Source organism: Nelusetta ayraudi, unplaced genomic scaffold (assembly GCF_046127955.1).
Source record: "Nelusetta ayraudi isolate G7.1 ecotype Tasmania unplaced genomic scaffold, CSIRO-AGI_Nayr_v1 ptg000222l, whole genome shotgun sequence".
NCBI classification, from domain to species: Eukaryota; Metazoa; Chordata; class Actinopteri; order Tetraodontiformes; family Monacanthidae; genus Nelusetta; species Nelusetta ayraudi.
The window spans coordinates 159,760-177,500 of NW_027466271.1; the positions used below are offsets into that span (position 1 = coordinate 159,760).

Below are 17,741 nucleotides of genomic sequence, written 5' to 3' on the forward strand. Positions count from 1 at the left end.
GATATTCTTGCTGTATAAAAACAATTATGTATATACAAAAATATACATCCTAACAAGACATCCCTGGCAGAGGCTTTTTTCACCCCACACACATTTTTATATTGGAAGTTTGATTATTTTTTTCTTCCCCTTTTTGCATCTACAAAAGGCAAATTCATCAAAGAACACGGCTGATAAAAAGATTCATGAGCTTTCCGTCTATTAAAAATATTCAAAAGTTACTGTAGCACCTTCAGTCCAAAGTAGTGGGAAAAATACAAATATGAGGCCATAATTCTAAAAATCACTTTGTTCATTTTAAGCGTATTTGTCTTTAAAAAAAAAAAACAACCAACGACAACTAAAACACAAAAAGCAAAAATAGAAGAGTGGGTTTAAAAAGAAGCCCTGTGCTCAGGAGTGTCTGCTGGCGCCCTCTTCAGTAGACACGCGGGATGATCCGGTAGCGCACCGTCCGGCAGTACTGCTCCCACGCCGAGCCGTACTTCCTCCTGCACTCGCTGGTGTCCCGCGAGTCCCGGTGCACCAGCAGGATGATGAAGTAGATCATGTAGTACCACGGCAGCAGGTGGCTGAAACCTGCAGGCCAGGGAGGGGGACGATCAACAGTCCTGACTGACAACTACACACTGGCCTGAAGGCTGAGGATGAAGGAGTCTGAAGGAGTGTGAAGGTTAAGGATGAAGGAGTGTGAAGGAGTCTGAAGGAGTGTGAAGGTGTCTGAAGGAGTCTGAAGGAGTCTGAAGGTTAAGGATGAAGGAGTCTGAAGGAGTCTGAAGGTGTCTGAAGGAGTCTGAAGGAGTCTGAAGGTTAAGGATGAAGGAGTCTGAAGGAGTCTGAAGGAGTGTGAAGGTTAAGGATGAAGGAGTCTGAAGGAGTCTGAAGGAGTCTGAAGGAGTCTGAAGGTTAAGGATGAAGGAGTCTGAAGGAATGTGAGGGAGTGTGAAGGTTAAGGATGAAGGAGTCTGAAGGAATGTGAGGGAGTGTGAAGGTTAAGGATGAAGGAGTCTGAAGGTTAAGGATGAAGGAGTCTGAAGGAGTCTGAAGGTTAAGGATGAAGGAGTCTGAAGGAGTCTGAAGGTTAAGGATGAAGGAGTCTGAAGGTTAAGGATGAAGGAGTCTGAAGGAGTCTGAAGGTTAAGGATGAAGGAGTCTGAAGGAGTCTGAAGGTGTGAGGGGTGCAGCTGTGTCTCTCACCACAGGGCAGCGACCAGGCCAGCGCCATCAGCAGGTCACCCAGGTAGTTGGGGTGGCGGACCAGACCCCACCAGCCCGACACCAGCAGGCTCTTGCCCGTGGCCGTGGGGATGCTCTTCAGGTCTGCGGAGACGAGGGGAGAAGCAGCAGAGGGTGAGGACGAGGTGGGAGCGACTCAGAGCGGGCGGCGCTGGGTCGGAACTCACGGGCCAGCGCGGGGTCGGTCGGGTTCCTCCTGAAGGCGTTCTTCTCAGAGTTGGACTTCCTGAAGATGTAGAAGCCCCCGACTGCAAGGCAAGAGTGACTGCTGTCAGACCGGACTCAGTCTCACTCACACCTTCCCGACATTAACAGACCTGGCAACCTGCTGGTACAATCACTGCTGAACTGCGGGTGACCAATGAGACTCGACCACAGTGGAGGTGGGCGGAGCCAGTGGCCTTGGCTTGCTCCGTCGATGGCACGCCACTAACCTTACTGTCACACTGCTGGTGCTGTGTAGGTTCCATGTCTTTGGGTCAAACTGCACTGTTGTTCTGGAATGTTCTCGCTGTCACGTGGGGCCCATTCTCACATTTAATGTCAGGGACAACGTTGACCATGACAATAAAGAATTCAATTGCATTCAAGGCCAGAACAACAAAGTCATTCTGCTCCTTTCTAGGGGACCACGGTCCATTTCCAAGACTTTTTCCCAGAACGTTCCGTGCTTTCACTCAAGGCTTTGACTTTTCCAGGTTTTCCCCCTGAGCAAAGCGAAGGGACTCGGACTCACGCTTGAGTGTGATGATGGCGGCGAGGGCGGGCAGGCCCAGCGGGTTGGGGTGCTCCACCAGGTAGTAGGCCTGCAGGGTGTAGGTGAAGGGAACCCACACCAGGTCTCCGAAGGCCAGCATGAAGCCGAAGCCGTCGTGCATCAGGTCCATGGTGGTCAGGATGGCCTCCTGTGGGACGCAGCACCGTCAGCACCGTCAGCACCGTTAGCACCGTCAGCACCGTCAGCACCGTCAGCTGCTGCTGCTGCTGCTGACGACGGGGTCGCACGCCGGACCGCCCACTCACCTCGTTCCAGAGGCCGTCCACCACGTAGAGGAGCTGGAAGACGTTGACCAGGATCATGGAGTGGGACGGAGCGTCCAGACCCTGGTGCTTCATCTCGGCCAGCGCCATGGCAAAGTTGATCAAACACTGGCCAAACACAACCAGGAAGGAGGCACGTTTCAGTTTGGCTTGGGCTTTTTTCTTTTCTTTTCTTTTTTCTCAAATGTGACCAGCAGAGGGAGCTGTGAAGGCGTGTAAAAGGTCAAGCAGGGGTGTAGGTACAGATGTAATATGCTTCTATCATTACGCCTGTTTCCACTGGCTGCCTGCTGTTGTTATGATGGACCTGCAGGTGCTGGTCCTGGTCCTGGAAGGCCTGGAAGTGTCTTGCAGCAGCCTACAGTTGACAGACGCTGCTGCTGCGTGAAGCCGGGAGGCCTCAGGTCCTCCGGCTCGGCTCTTCTAGCCGTTCCAGAGCGCAACAAAAACATTTGGCGACGCTGGGCCGAGGTCACTCACCCAGCCAATCAGACCGGGCCGCATCTCGCAGAAGAACTTGAGATCAAAGTTGCCGATGCGAGGGTTGAGCTCCCGACCTTTGAAGAAGTCGTACAGCAGGTGTCCTGGGAGGGGGGGGGGGGAACCAAAGCATTCCATTCAACCGTTCCAAGCAAATCAAAGCCTGACGTCTGAAACAAGACTCACCAGAGTTCCCGCCCAGCGCCCGCTCGGTGGGCGGGGCCTTGCCGGAGCGCACGTACAGGTAGACGCTGAGCGCGGTGGCCAGCAGGAAGGAGGCCACGGCCAGCTGCAGGAAGTGGCTGTGGATGTAGGTGAGGTCCACGCCCAGGTGGGCCGCCGCCACCGCCGCCAGCGAGCTCACCGCCACGGCGAAGAAACCTGCAGGGAGTTCCACCCAGAGTCTGAGCAGGAGGGCCAGCACCAGGCCGCGACCACTGACTGTGATTGGTCCTCACCATTAGTCCGGTACTGCAGCGTCTGGCCGGACCTGAGGGGCATCCCGTGGCTCAGCTGGAGGGCAGCAGAGGAGAAGGTGCAGGCTGAGCTTCTACACTCCACAAACACTCACTGCAGTGTGTAGACCTGAGGCCTTCACTCACTGCAGTGTGTAGACCTGAGGCCTTCACTCACTGCAGTGTGTAGACCTGAGACCTTCACTCACTGCAGTGTGTAGACCTGAGACCTTCACTCACTGCAGTGTGTAGACCTGAGACCTTCACTCACTGCAGTGTGTAGACCTGAGACCTTCACTCACTCACTGCAGTGTGTAGACCTGAGACCTTCACTCACTGCAGTGTGTAGACCTGAGACCTTCACTCACTCACTGCAGTGTGTAGACCTGAGACCTTCACTCACTGCAGTCTGTAGACCTGAGGCCTTGACTCACTGCAGTGTGTAGACCTGAGGCCTTCACTCACTGCAGTGTGTAGACCTGAGACCTTCACTCACTGCAGTGTGTAGACCTGAGACCTTCACTCACTCACTGCAGTGTGTAGACCTGAGACCTTCACTCACTGCAGTGTGTAGACCTGAGACCTTCACTCACTGCAGTGTGTAGACCTGAGACCTTCACTCACTGCAGTGTGTAGACCTGAGGCCTTCACTCACTGCAGTCTGTAGACCTGAGGTCTTCACACACTGCAGTGTGTAGACCTGAGGCCTTCACTCACTGCAGTCTGTAGACCTGAGGTCTTCACACACTGCAGTGTGTAGACCTGAGGCCTTCACTCACTGCAGTGAGTGAAGACCTGAGGTCTTCACTCACTGCAGTGTGTAGACCTGAGGTCTTCACTCACTGCAGTCTGTAGACCTGAGGTCTTCACTCACTACAGTGTGTAGACCTGAGGCCTTCACTCACTGCAGTCTGTAGACCTGAGGTCTTCACTCACTGCAGTGTGTAGACCTGAGGCCTTCACTCACTGCAGTGTGTAGACCTGAGGCCTTCACTCACTGCAGTGTGTAGACCTGAGGCCTTCACTCACTCACTGCAGTGTGTAGACCTGAGACCTTGACTCACTGCAGTGTGTAGACCTGAGACCTTGACTCACTGCAGTGTGTAGACCTGAGACCTTGACTCACTGCAGTGTGTAGACCTGAGACCTTGACTCACTGCAGTGTGTAGACCTGAGACCTTGACTCACTGCAGTGTGTAGACCTGAGACCTTGACTCACTGCAGTGTGTAGACCTGAGACCTTGACTCACTGCAGTGTGTAGACCTGAGACCTTGACTCACTGCAGTGTGTAGACCTGAGGCCTTCACTCACTGCAGTGTGTAGACCTGAGACCTTCACTCACTCACTGCAGTGTGTAGACCTGAGGCCTTCACTCACTGCAGTGTGTAGACCTGAGGCCTTCACTCACTGCAGTGTGTAGACCTGAGGCCTTCACTCACTGCAGTGTGTAGACCTGAGGCCTTCACTCACTCACTGCAGTGTGTAGACCTGAGGCCTTCACTCACTGCAGTGTGTAGACCTGAGGCCTTCACTCACTCACTGCAGTGTGTAGACCTGAGACCTTCACTCACTGCAGTGTGTAGACCTGAGACCTTGACTCACTGCAGTGTGTAGACCTGAGGCCTTCACTCACTGCAGTGTGTAGACCTGAGACCTTCACTCACTGCAGTGTGTAGACCTGAGGCCTTCACTCACTGCAGTGTGTAGACCTGAGGCCTTCACTCACTCACTGCAGTGTGTAGACCTGAGACCTTGACTCACTGCAGTGTGTAGACCTGAGGCCTTCACTCACTCACTGCAGTGTGTAGACCTGAGACCTTGACTCACTGCAGTGTGTAGACCTGAGGCCTTCACTCACTGCAGTGTGTAGACCTGAGGCCTTCATTCACTGTCATCATGGTTCTGCCTCAGCTGTGAGGAATCTCAGCAGCTTTGACTTCTCCACAGTAATCCAATTGGAACCTCCTCCTCTCCTCCTCCTCTGGTCTACAAACAGCAACAGTCATGTGCTTCTTCTCAGAGCCTCACACACACACACACACACACACACACACACACACACACACACACACACACACACACACACACACACACACACACACACACACACACACACACACACACACACACACACACACACAGCAGCAGCAGCATTTCCATGACCGTTCTTCCCCAAATCAACGCAGTAGTAGTGTAAGTTGAGTGGAGTTGTGACTTGCAGGGGTTTCATTGAATGTTGTGAAGCAGATACGACGTCATTCTGGTCAACTCTGCTCCAGCGAGACGCAATGGTTGTAAATTTTACGTGTGGAAAAAAAACACCAAATTACAAAAGCATGAAAACCTTCTGGCCACATTTGAGAGGTTTTCCCCAGTGGATGAGTTTCCATGCCCAGTTGTCATTGCCATGGTGAGTTTCTGTGCATTTCATGGAAACCCCGCCGGTGTTGTGGACTCTCTGGACTACACATGAGATCCAGGAAGCTGCTGCTGCTGCTGCTGCTGCACGGAGGGAGAGACACAGACCTTGCCGACGGGCAGGACGTAGAGCAGCGCCTGGAAGGCCACCCAGAGGAGGACCAGGCCCAGCGCCTGGGGGTCCCACAGGGTCTGGAGGGCCGGCAGCGGGGGAGGGGCGTTGGCCAGGCTGGGGTCGGCCAGGTTGACCTGCAGGATGACGAAGAGCACCCAGGCGGGCAGGAAGAGCAGCCAGAAGTAGGCTCCTGGAGGACAGGAAGTGACATCAGCGGGAGCTCCACGTCACCCGAGGTCTCCGCCGCCGCCGCCACTCCGGAAACCTACCTATCTTACCACCAAAGTCCAGGCCGGGGGAGGGGCCAGAGGCCGGGGGTGGGGCTACAGGCGCGGCCGCCTCCTCCTGCTCCGCCTCGGCCGCCTTGGCCTCGCCGTCGTCCTTCCTGCGCCGCAGGTTGTAGCGCCCCCCCTGGTTCTTCTCCGCCTCCGCCCGAGGCTCCGCCTGCGCCACCTGCTGGGTGGGAGGAGGGGAGGTGTTTTTGAAACAAACAATGGTCAGAACTGCAGGTTGCATTTGAAGAGGTTTGCTGAGCTGAGCTGAGCTCCACTGCAGGGAGGGGCCGAGGCTCAGCTGGAGGCAAAGAAGCTGAGATCTAATAAAGACTTTATTGACAGCAGTGAGGCTTGACTTTCCTCCAGGATGGTGCTCCACTGGCTGGCTGGCTGGCTGACTGCCCCCCCCCCCCCCAGGACCCTTGTCCCAGCCTCTCTGGACTTGGTGCTGGGGATGGCTCCCCCAGTGGCCTCAGACTGAAACAACAGTCTGAGGCCACTGGGGGGGGGGCTCAGGAGGCTTTTGCGTGGTGCAGGACCAACACATTGGACCGCTGGCCGTCGTTCCCTCCCCCCCGACATTCCTGCCGGCCTGGAACGCCGTCAGAGCGGCGGCGAGGCAAAGACGCGGCACGTGCGGCACCCCCCCGTGTGAGCGGGGGCTGGGTCTTGTGAGGGGAGCCCCTCTCAGCTGGAAAACAGCGCCGGGCCCCCGGCGTGCAGCATCATGACATTCCAGCGCCTCCCACTTCACTTCTAAAGCCCATTCAGGAAGCAGCGCCGGGAACGCCGGCCGTCTTTACAGGCTTTCGTTCCAAAGCGTGGCGTCCGCTCCCACACCTTCCCCTGGGCTCCTCAGTGGGACTGGGACTCCTCCTGCTCCTCCTCCTCCTCCTCCTCCTCCCCCCCTCCCCCCCGGGGGTTGCTGAGACTCCACTCACCTCGGCCACGGCGCCGGCCGTGTTGTTCTCCTCGCTCTGCTCGTGCTTGTTGTTGCTGTTGTTCTCCACCGGCTTTGTCTGCTTCTGGCCGCCGCACAATGAGCGGACGTTGGCGGGAGGGCGAGAGGCAGAAAAACAGAAAGAACAGAAAGAAGAGAAAGAACAGAAAGAAGAGAAAGAAGGGAGGGAAACCAAAACACAAACGCAGGTGAGGAGGGGCGACTGGCACGACAACGCGAGCGTGGTGCCAGGTGTGTGAGTTGATGACAACCACCGCTCCATTCACAGGTTCACTCTGTGGAAGAACCGTCTTAGCCGCAGAACTTCAAAAAGGTTCTTCCTTCACGTCACCCATTGAAACTTTATTGACCCCGGCGAGCCGTTCACGACACATCCTGATTGACAGAAGCAGCCCGACAAGAGGTTCTCCACCGGCGGAGGGGAGGGGCCTACCAGGGGACTGATCCGCACCTCCGGCGTGTCCTTCAGCCGGGCGTCCTTGCGGGCGGCGCCGTCCGCGATGGCGGCCGAGGCCACGGCGGCGGCCGTGCGCGAGGACGCGCGGCGCGTGGTCCTCCCGGGGGAGCGCGAGCGGCTGCGGCGCCGGCCCGGAGACTTGGAGCGCGAGCGGGAGCGGGAGCGGGTCTGGAAGCCGGCCAGGTTCTGCAAGGACACCGAGAACCAGGAAGAGAGTCAGAGGTCAGAGGTCAGAGGTCAGAGGTCAGAGGTCAGCGGACTGCCGGTGTGGCAGTGCTTTTGTTGACTGTCAGTACGACAACGTTGTGTTGAATGCTGTGTTTCCAGGACTTCACAAAATAAAAGCCAGGTTTGTAAAACTGTGACGTGCAGGAGATCAGAGGCCACCACTCTGTCCAATCAGAACGCTCCATTCTCACTGGCCGCTCAACTCCATGTAGCTGCCACTCCGTCACATTCCTCTAGACGGACCCGTGTGGGAAACCACCCGACGAGAGCCTCAGAACCAAGCGCTCTGGGCCCCCCCACCCGACCCGAGAGTGGCGGCGGCTGCCACGGGAAGTGCGACTCACCCGGATGTCCTGCTCCCGCAGCTCCAGCTCCGTGCCGTCCTTGTAGATGACGGTGTAGAGCTGAGTCCTGCCGTCGAAGCTCAGCACCTTCACCTCGTAGTACAGGCTGCTGCCGGGCCAGCGGCCCATCACCAGCTCGTCCTTCTGGTACTTTGTCAAAGGCATCGTCGTCGCCCTGAGAGAGAGGGGGATAGTGAGAGTGAGAGAGAGTGGGAGAGTGAGAGTGAGAGAGAGAGAGAGTGGGGGGGCGGGGGGGAGTGAGAGAGAGGGAGAGAGAGGGAGAGAGTGGGGGGGGGAGAGTGAGAGTGGGAGAGAGAGTGAGAGAGTGAGAGAGAGTGGGGGGGGGAGAGTGAGAGAGAGAGAGAGTGAGAGAGAGAGTGGGAGAGTGAGAGGGAGAGAGAGAGGGAGAGAGAGAGAGAGTGAGAGGGAGAGAGAGTGGGAGAGAGAGTGGGAGAGAGAGAGGGAGAGAGAGAGGGAGAGAGAGAGAGAGTGAGAGGGAGAGAGAGAGAGTGGGAGAGTGAGAGGGAGAGAGAGGGAGGAGTTTAGAGCGCCGCAAGGTTTCAAAAGAAAGACGGTGAGAGAGGAGGAGGAGGAGGAGGAAGAGGAAGAGGATGAATGGGTGGGTTTTGAAAGTGTGGAAACACACAGAGCTGACAGCATTGAGGGAGTGAACCAAGCCATAAATAACAACACAATGCCTTCCTGCACTGATAAGGATGCACATATAAATGAGCAGTTAGACGGCAGGTCAGGTTAATCATCGCCCACCGAGTCAACACACCCACGGCTCCACTGTCTGGATGACCCAGAGCTCAGCACACTGCACTGCTGCAGCAGAGGAGCAGAGGAGCAGAGGACGCCAACGCCAACCGGCGCCAGTGTCTGATTGGAGCGTGAACGAGCGGTCCACACGCAGGGTCGGAGCCACGCACTCAGCAGAGGTCCAACACAGCACAGACAGGAAGCTTCCTGTTAGCTGGGAGCTTCCTGTTAGCTGGGAGCTACGCAGCGCTGGCCAATCCTGGGCGCTGGCGGTGGAGAAGTCCCACCAGCTTTGGAAACATCTCACCCACCCACTCACTCATCCACTCATCCACTCGAGGAGCTCCTCCTATCTCTACCTGATGGATCAGCAGCAGGTGATGAGAACCGGGCCGACACTCTCCACTCCTCACTCTTCAACTCCAGAGTGAGCAGAGCCTGCAGTGTGGTGGACACAATGAGGAGGCTGGGGGCCAGCTCAGCAGTATCAACTCAGCCTGGAGAGAGCAGCAGCAGCAGCAGACACACAGCTGCTGCTGCTGCTGCTGCTGCTGCTGCAGAACTGCTGACCTGTCTGTCCACCACGAGGGCCGGGGCCACGCCCTCCCAGACAATCCAGCCAATCGGCTCGCGGCCGCGAGGCAACTCTGGACCTGGCCAGGTGACGAGTAGGGTGAATGTTGAGGCGGTTCTTCCTGCTCTGCCATGCAACAGGGGCTCACATTGGACCCGCCCCACTCAAAACAACCACACTGTTGTCAGTCAGCATCAGTATCCAAACGCCACCTTCACCGCCGGTTCATCACAACTCCCTCTGACGCACCACACAATAACCAGACAGCCCTACGTGACATCATGAAGGGCTTTGCGAGCAACTCAGCGAACAAAGAGGAAAGCCTTGAGCTCCGGACCTCCTGTCCGGCCGTGAGCCTCTCATTAGGACCCCCAGAGGGTTCTGGTTCCTCCCGCCTGGTCCACACCAGGAGAGGATCTCCAGGAGGTCCACACCAGGACCAGGGGAGGCAACAACACAGGAGTCTGATCCAGGGAGGAGCCCCTTCTGTCCAGAGACACACACACACACACACACACACACACACACACACACACACACACACACACACACACACACACACACACACACATCATCTGCTCAACCGGACTCAGCGACACAGTCAGTGAGTGACCCATCAGAACCAGGACCCCGGACCCATACCCGGCCTGGCTCTCCTCCACCGCCGCGCCGTCCATCAGTCTGACCGCTGAGTTTCCCATCGGACCTCGAGACCCCGGCGGCCCGCCACGAGGGTGCGGCTTTTAAAAGTGGAGCCACATGCTCGCGCGCCGCGCGCACTCAATCACTCGCTCGCTCGCGCGCACCACGGTCTCCCTGGAATGTGTGTCAGGTTGCAGAAGTCTCTCTCTCTCACACACACACACACACACACACACACACACACACACACACACACACTCTCTCTCTAATCTGCCCGGGGTTGATTTCACTTCCGACAGCTGTCGACGATTTCATTTAATTCACCCCCCCCCAAAAAAAAGAAAGATCTTTAATATAAAACAAACACAACCCAAACGTGCGTGCTTTGCCTCGTGTGCGCGTGCAGTTTGCCGCCTCTCCAAAGTTGAGGGCGCACATGTTGAATACCAGACAGCCATGTTTGACGTTTCACCTTCTGATAGCGTTTTATGGCGCCGTAATCAGGCGAGAGTGCACAGCGGCAGCGCGCGGACGGAGAGACAGACAGGCAGACAGACCTCCACTCGGACCCCCTTTCAGCCCCGCGGGTTCTCTGGCAGCGGTGCACAGCGCCGCCCCGGTCCGCCGCCCAGACACGGGGAGCTGTTTCTTTAACGTTAGCCTGGCTAGCCGCCGCGATCTGCCGCCGCGCGTGCCAGCGGCAGAATGGAGAGGAGGGAAAACGTCACGCATTCAAAACAGGAGCGTCCGCTGGGGGAAGGAGCCCGCAGAGCGCGACTGTGTGTGAGAACAAGTGCGATACACGCGCACACAAACCCCGCAACACACACACACACACACATTGAACGGTTTGCGACCCCGACAGCCCCGAGGAGCTAACACAAGCGGAGCCCCCCCACCCCCTCCTCCCCCCCCCCCCGGGGCAGTGTTCCGCTACACGGGGGCCGTCTAGTTCCTGGTCGCCGTGCCGCTAATCTGACGGTCCCGCAGAAGGAAGTCTGACGTAGACAACACGTCGCAAACTAGCCGCAAACCACCACGGCCAAAAAGCTGATTTTGCGCTTTTAAAAAGGGATATGGCGTAAAAAAAAAAAAAAAAAAAAAAATCCTTAAAGTGCACTTCGCCCGCCCCCATGTTAATTTACTTATATCGCGGTTGGCCCGCCAGGAAGTAGCCGGAGCCCCACGGCGCCGTTACACCGCTAACTCGGGCTAAAGCTCCCCGCTGCCAACAAAGGGAAACTAAAGCCGTTTACTCCGCTCAATCGCAAGGGAGCCGCTTCCGACGGGAGCACTCACCTTCGTTCTGACGACGAGTAATTCCCGCGGTCAAAGCTGCTCGGATCCCAATGGGGGGGGGAGAAACAAAAATAATATTGACTGTTGTAAATATTGTTTGAAATTACGGACTCGGCTCAGTCTGACGTAGCGCTGCTTCTCCCTCCTCTCTGGGCGAAAGCCACCAGTGGCCAGAAAGGCGCCAAGGCCGCTGATTGGCCGGCGCGCGGCTCATTTCAAACTGGAGCGCCTTCCCATTGGCCGCCGGTGGATTTTAACTGAAACGAACTGAAACTGCGAGGGAGCCGCGAGTCCGCGACCTTTTTGTTTACGGTGTCAAGTTAGAATGGCGGGGAAGGGGTTAAAAAGCATGGGAAACGATGTATTTCAGAGGTTTCCTCTGTCACAAATCTAATTGTTACTTCAGTTTTACACCAATGTCTTGAAATGAGTTTAAGCAATAATTACTTTTAAAAATTTAGTGTAATATATATATATTTTATTATTTTTTTTATTTTTAGAATTATTACACTTTGTTATTATTGGACTTGTATCTGTATATTGTGCTTTAGATGGGAGTTCTGAGGTTGAAAAGTAACGTTTTTGAACACACATGAGATTCTATTGAACAGTGATCCTTCCAAATGTTGTAAAAACACAAAATAGCCCCAAATAGAAAAATAAATAAATAAAAAAAAATCCAATGAAATCGCATTGAGATTTGATTGGATTTCAAAACAGTATCGCACTCTTAACAATCATCAAACAATCATCTGTGTGTGGAAGAATGAATGAATTGAGTTTCAAATTCACCCTCTGCCATCAAACTGCACCTGCATCACCAAAGTGTGCACAACAGTTTTCTCCTGTTGCTAAAAGAAAAGAAAAGAAAGAACAGGAAAAACAAGACTAAAAGCAAAAGTGCTTTGGAAAATTCAAACGCTCCAATTGAAAGACAGCAGTGCAGCTCTCGCAGGGTGTTTCCGCCCGAGACTGCTGCAAGTCAAATATAACCTTGCATGAACTGCAGATGTAGTGTTGTCTGGCACCACCCACAGGAAGTGCAGCAGTGTGTGTTACAAAGTGGAGCAGAAGAAAAAAATGAAATGAAATAAAGAACGTAGCCAAATAGCTTGCTGTGAACATGAAGCTGAGAGAATAGAGAGAGGAGAGGATACGTTTTTATATATTAATGTAAATGCAGCTGCTTCTGACTTAAAGACAATAAAAACAACTGTATAAAAAAAACAAAGAGCGACAAAAGCGTCTCCAAAACACAAAAATGAAACTAAATCCATCCTTGATGAAGGAAATCTGACAGAAATGAAGAAGTGGGAAGACGATGAAGAGTCTGAATTGTGTTCAGCGTGTTGACACCGCACACCACAACCTGCTGCGCCTCCAATCCAGTGCAGCTGCACAGCCACCTGCCAGGGAGGAAGTGCTGCAGGACGGAGCTCAGGGCACAGCGTGGCTGCTGTTCACAGTCAGCCGGAGGTGAAACACAAGAAGAAGAAACATCCTCTCACTGCTGCTGCTGCAGCTGCAGGCTGAGGCCACAGCAGAGGAGGAAGTGCCGCAGGACGGAGCTCACGGCACAGGAAATGACTGAATGTTTGTCTTCGTCTCAGCTCTGCTTCTGGTTTTGACACCAGGAGGGATTTTGTCAGACTGCGAACGCGGTGACACATCGGGACCTGCCGCGCTAATCTAGCAGCTGAATGGCCTGAGTTGTGGTTTTGCGATGCGTGAAGATTCTCAGATTTGCTGTGAACGCTGCAGTGAGTGAAGGAACGCTAGGGTCGTGGTGATGGAGACAGGTGAGAGGTGACAGCACAGGGACGGCTGCACAACCAAGGAACCAGAAGGATAAAACACAAAAGACAGACGAGCTCTCCTGATATTGCAACTCTTTCGTTTTTATTTTGCTCAAACAAAACAACATGTTAGCATGTAAGAAAAAAAAAAAAGAGACTAATCAAGTTGACAACAGTATGGTACAATGCAGACGAAGCCTGGAAACCCTCCAAGAAATCCCTCCATCCAGCTGAAATCCCACTTGGCTTTCCCGGGTAAAAAAAAACAAGCCCCGCCCTCAAAAAAAGCAAAAACCCAAAAGCGAGTTGTGTTTGTGTTCTGCTGGAGCCTCACACAGCTCCCAGGTCTGACGGTACGGCTGAGCAGTGAGAAAACACATCAGCAAGGAAACCAGTCAGTTGTGTCAAAATAACAATAACACATACAAGCAAAGAAGAAGAGAGGTTGAGGTGCAACAGGTGTGGACTTGCTGGGAAACAGGAGCGCCGTCCGTCGGGAAAACGCTCCCTTTTCATGGACGCCAGCACGATGGGAAGTTAAAAAAAAAAAACAACGCAAAAAACAAAACAAAACAATGCAAAGTCCCCGGATTTCCCGTTAGTGTAGTCGTCTTCGTACCTTCTGACTCTATTAAATGCAACTTCGGAACAAGGCACAAACCACGCAGCGTCACAGAAGAAGAGAACTTCACCAGAACACCGTCGGGTCTCTTGGGCAAAAGAAGAGAAAAAGACGAGAGGGGGAAGAGAAAAGAAGAGAGGGAGAGACAGAGAGAGAAGAAAGGCAACCTTGTCTGAGAGCTCTGGCCGGAGACTGGTGGGCTGCAGGATGAAGCAGACCTCTGGTTAGTCACACAGACAGGTGAGAGGGAAGCTCTGACCAATCAGAGAGGAGCAGGAAGTGCAGCCGGCGGCGCTGATGTTTCATCTCTTAAAGCCGGCCAGGCTTTTTTTTTTTTCTCCACGAGCCTCTTATTACTTGAAAGCTCTCGTTAGCCGCCGCTAGCCGCCGCTAGCGCTAGCGCTAGCTCCGCACAGGCAAAGCATGATGGGAAGTGACAGGTGCGCTTCACTGACGGTGGTGGAAACAGGCGCTGCTGAACCGGTGATGTCACAGCTGATGTCATCAACGCAAAAAAAAAACAAAAAAAACAACCGGCTGACAGGAGGCGCGAGGACCAATCAGAGGGCATTATGGGATTTGAAGAGGAGAGCGGCCAGAGTTGATGTGATTGTCTGCTGTGCTGACCCACATCAAGCTCTAAGACGCTGAGCCAATCAGGAGCTTTGCTGCTGTTGTTGTTGCTGTGTGGGAGCCTCTCAGCCTCAGGTTGATTGGTTGATTGGTTGATTGGTTGGTTGGTTGGTTGATTGATTGGTTGGTTGATTGGTTGGTTGATTGGTTGATTGGTTGGTTGGTTGGTTGATTGATTGATTGCACTTTGAGCCTTTTTCCAAGCAGCTTCTCAGGTAAAGGTGACAACAGGCCGTCCATTTCACCTCCAGGACTGAAAAGAAGAAGAAGAAGAAGAAGGCGGGAAAACAGAGGGGAAACCAGCAAGAAGCCCAAGAAGGAGGAGACATCATGGCTCAGCACTCGTCCCAGTCTGACCTCTGACCTCTCACACTTGTTTGTTCTCACTAATGCAATACAAAGAAGGGAATGTTTCCCTCTAGAGGCGGCGTCAGGTACAGTTTGCTTGGACTTCACAGAGAGAAACAACAGGAAATAATAATCATCATCAGCGTCCTCGTCAGAATAAAAGCAGAGGACTGTGGTTTAGTAGGCGGAGTTACTCTGTCATTCCCACGAGGCCACGCCCCCCCCCTTTCCTCTCAGCCAACAGGGGGCTCCGACAGTCCAAAAGGGGGAGGACGCACACCGGTCGCACGATTGGTTGATGGCGCTGGGCAGTGGGAGGGGCTTGGAGCGGAGTGGGTGCTACACTTATTGCTAGTCAGTAAAAAAAAAAAGAAGGAAAAAGGAAACAGGTGTTGATGGTTAATGCAGCTTCGTGGCAGACCCTCGCCATCATAGGGAAAAAAACTAACATGCGCCAACAAAGAAAAAAACAACAACAACCAAAAAACAGAACAAACAATGACAGAGCGTCCACGAGTGCTGCCCCCTGCTGGCCGTGAACAGTCTGAGCTCTGAGCTACGGCTGGAGGCGGAGCTACTGGGGTGAAGATCTATAGGCCGCAGATCTACAGCAGAGACACGCGGCGCACTCAAGTGTCCACTCTGGATTCTATATATCTATGTCTTCTCTTCTCCTCTCCTCTCCTCTCCTCTCTTCTTTCTTCTCTTCTTTCTTCTCTTCTTTCTTCTTTTGTACAGATTTTGTGTGTTTAGGTTAAAATAGTATTTGAGGAAGACGAGCTTTACAGTGTCCTGCAGTGGTGGACCTCACCAGCGAGTCTCTCTCTCACACACACACACACACACACACACACACACACACTCTCTCTCTCTCTCTCTCTCACACACACTACCCCTATGGCATTATGGGGAATTTTTTTTTATTTCTCCTCCTCCTCCCCTCCCCCCCCCCCCCGCCGACAGCAGCAGCAGAGTCGGGGCTCTCTGGTCCTCGCCGCCGCCACTTCCTGTCTGTCCTGCTGATTCTCGGTGAGAAAAACCTTTTGTTTTTGTTTTTTGCATAAAGACGAAGTTTTGCTTCCCGCCGGTACGGCCTGGTGGGAGGAGCCGAGGTGGGAACGATGCTGAGGGGCGGCGGCGGGTCAGAGTGCTGAGGTGGTCCAGGCTCCGCCCACGGCGGACTGATTGAGTCTAGTTTTTCACTCCCCTCCTCGGCCTGCTGCCGCGTCGTCGCCTCTCACTTTGATTGTTGCTCTGTGTTTGTCGGGCGGTGGTGCGTGGATGGGTGTGGGCGGGGTTTGAAGGAGGGAGGGGGCTCGGAGGGGGAGGAGTCTACGCCGTGCTGGACTTGCCCAGCTCCTCCCTGATTGCTGCGGAGACACAGTGGGAGGAGGAGAAGAGTGGCGTCAGTCACCGGCGAATCACTGACCTCTGCAGCGTGATGTCATTCCAAACAGGAAGCTGATTGGCTCCTGACTCCCTCAGCGAAGGAGCAGAGTTCTACAGTCTACATCATCAACCTCAGACTGAGACTTTGTTGCTGTGACTCTCAGCCGTCAAGCCAAGCAGCCAATCACGTTTGTGATTGGTTGTTTTACAGCTCTGTGTGTGTGTGTGTGTGTGTGTGTGTGTGTGTGTGTGTGTGTGTGTGTGTGTGTGTGTGTGTGTGTGTGTGTGTTTACCATCGATGAGCTCCTCTTTCAGCTTGGACAGCTCCTTCCTCATCTCGTCCAGAATGTCCTGCAACACAAACACAGGGTTAAGTCAGCGAGGAAGAGGAGCGCCAGCTAACCAGTTAGCCAACCACCCAGCTAACCAGCTAACCACAAAGATAAACAGCTAGTCAGCCAGCTAACCAAACACCCAGCTAACCATCTAGTCAGCCAGCTAACCAGCTGGCCAACCACCTAGCTAACCAGCTAACTAGCCAGCTAGTCGACCACCCAGACAGCTAGCTAAACAGCTAGTAAGCCAGCTAACCAGCTAGTCAGCCAGCCAGATAGTCAGCCAGCTAACCAGTTCGCCTAGCAGCTGCAGCTCCCTGGTGGCCGGTCACATGAGTTGCTTGGGGGGGGCGGAGCCGGGTGAGGTGGAGGAGCTGCCAAGTGTCAGAGCTGGGCAGCTCTCTGGGGGAGATAATCCAATCAGATTAGCAGCCTAGAGAGCCACTTACTGAGCGCAGGACGTCAACATAGCGCGGCTGAGAGGATGAGGGGGCAACACAGACCAACACCTGCTGATAGGCTGCTTCTGAGCGGCTCATTGGCTGGGGGTCAGCGGGGAGGAGGAGCCTAATGACGGCATGAAAAATAAAAGCCCCCCCCCGAAAAAAAAATAACCAACCTGGATGTCCACGTCTCAATGTAATCACCAAGGTTAGCAGGGGGCGTGGCCATCTGGATCGCTAACGAAGGCTACGTGTTGCCGAGAGACTCGTCTCAAGGGGCGGCGGCGCCACCTGGTGGCAACTTTATCAACTGATTGGTGCAAATAATCAGTTTGAAATTTAAAATTTTCTTCCACAATTACACATTTTGGTCAGAGGGGGCGCCACCTTCTAAACTCACACCAGACAATTTCATTTTTCAAAACACAACACAACTCGAGTTGTCTGTCTGTCTGTCTGTCTGTCTGTCTGCTGGTTGTTTGGTTTGGTTTCGGGCCAAGCAATCACATCATCAAGGGGGCGGGGTCTGGGCCGTGGCTCCGCCTACCTGCTTCAAGCGGTCGTAGTCGACGGCTTCTGTGGGAACCCCGTTAGCACCGTAGGACGCCGTGGGTGTCGGAGTGGACTTGGGCCTGAGAGGGAGACATAGAGCAGCGACAATGTCACACACACACACACACACACACACACACACACACACACACACACACACACACCCACACACACAGAGCCACACCCTCTCAGCGCTCTTGTGCTTTTCTAGACTTTCTGCTTCCTGTCTTTGCGAGACATAAAGGAAGCGGCGCCGTCCTGCTGCACTTCCTGGACTCTCCACCGGGGCCGAGGTGGCGCGACGAGGCGGCAATAGAAGGGCATCGTGTGCAGAG

At 54.2% G+C, this 17,741-nt stretch overlaps 2 protein-coding genes and 1 long non-coding RNA gene across 25 annotated transcripts in view; 1 reads left to right on the top strand and 2 right to left on the bottom strand.

The window, feature by feature from the left end:
* Nucleotides 1-320: 320 nt before the first annotated feature.
* lbr (lamin B receptor) lies at nt 321-10,039 on the bottom strand. 16 transcript variants are annotated; one of them, XM_076016345.1, is made up of 14 exons: nt 9,990-10,039; nt 8,012-8,186; nt 7,416-7,625; nt 6,954-7,046; nt 6,016-6,202; nt 5,740-5,936; nt 3,216-3,270; nt 2,944-3,138; nt 2,758-2,861; nt 2,260-2,385; nt 1,973-2,141; nt 1,404-1,484; nt 1,198-1,320; nt 321-579 (listed from the first exon to the last, which is right to left on the bottom strand). In XM_076016345.1, the coding sequence occupies exons 1-14, from the start codon at nt 10,022-10,024 to the stop codon at nt 419-421; spliced, it is 1,911 nt and encodes a 636-aa protein (XP_075872460.1). In that variant the 5' UTR covers nt 10,025-10,039; the 3' UTR covers nt 321-418. The 16 variants fall into 16 exon arrangements, with proteins under 16 accessions (XP_075872460.1, XP_075872474.1, XP_075872473.1 ...); XM_076016359.1 differs by having other exon boundaries at nt 6,016-6,199; nt 6,963-7,043; nt 7,434-7,625; nt 9,984-10,039; XM_076016358.1 differs by having other exon boundaries at nt 6,963-7,043; nt 7,434-7,625; nt 9,984-10,039.
* On the top strand, nt 3,133-5,354 carry LOC142881913 (uncharacterized). Its single transcript, XR_012925721.1, has 2 exons — nt 3,133-3,332; nt 5,084-5,354. It is a non-coding gene; the product is annotated as an uncharacterized LOC142881913 (long non-coding RNA).
* A 3,126-nt stretch (nt 10,040-13,165) lies between the features above and the next one.
* Nucleotides 13,166-17,741, bottom strand: part of enah (ENAH actin regulator) — a 50,602-nt gene continuing 46,026 nt past the window's right edge. For all 8 annotated transcript variants that reach the window (XM_076016311.1, XM_076016309.1, XM_076016313.1 and 5 more), the window contains 3 exons: nt 17,402-17,486; nt 16,370-16,427; nt 13,166-16,057 (listed from right to left, as the gene is read on the bottom strand). In XM_076016311.1, coding sequence (XP_075872426.1) covers nt 16,020-16,057; nt 16,370-16,427; nt 17,402-17,486 — 181 coding nt within the window. In that variant the 3' untranslated portion in view covers nt 13,166-16,019. The remainder of the gene's footprint in view (nt 16,058-16,369; nt 16,428-17,401; nt 17,487-17,741) is intronic.

What these genes read in the sequence shown, in the direction of transcription:
- lbr (XM_076016342.1), bottom strand. Translation starts at nt 10,024, where the DNA reads ATGGACGGCGCGGCGGTGGAGGAGAGCCAGGCCGGGTATGG. An exon ending in GCTGCAGTACCGGACTAATG is followed by an intron (nt 3,139 to 3,215) that starts GTGAGGACCAAT and finishes AACTCCCTGCAG; the next exon opens with GTTTCTTCGCCGTGGCGGTG. An exon ending in GACCGACCCCGCGCTGGCCC is followed by an intron (nt 1,321 to 1,403) that starts GTGAGTTCCGAC and finishes TCGTCTCCGCAG; the next exon opens with ACCTGAAGAGCATCCCCACG.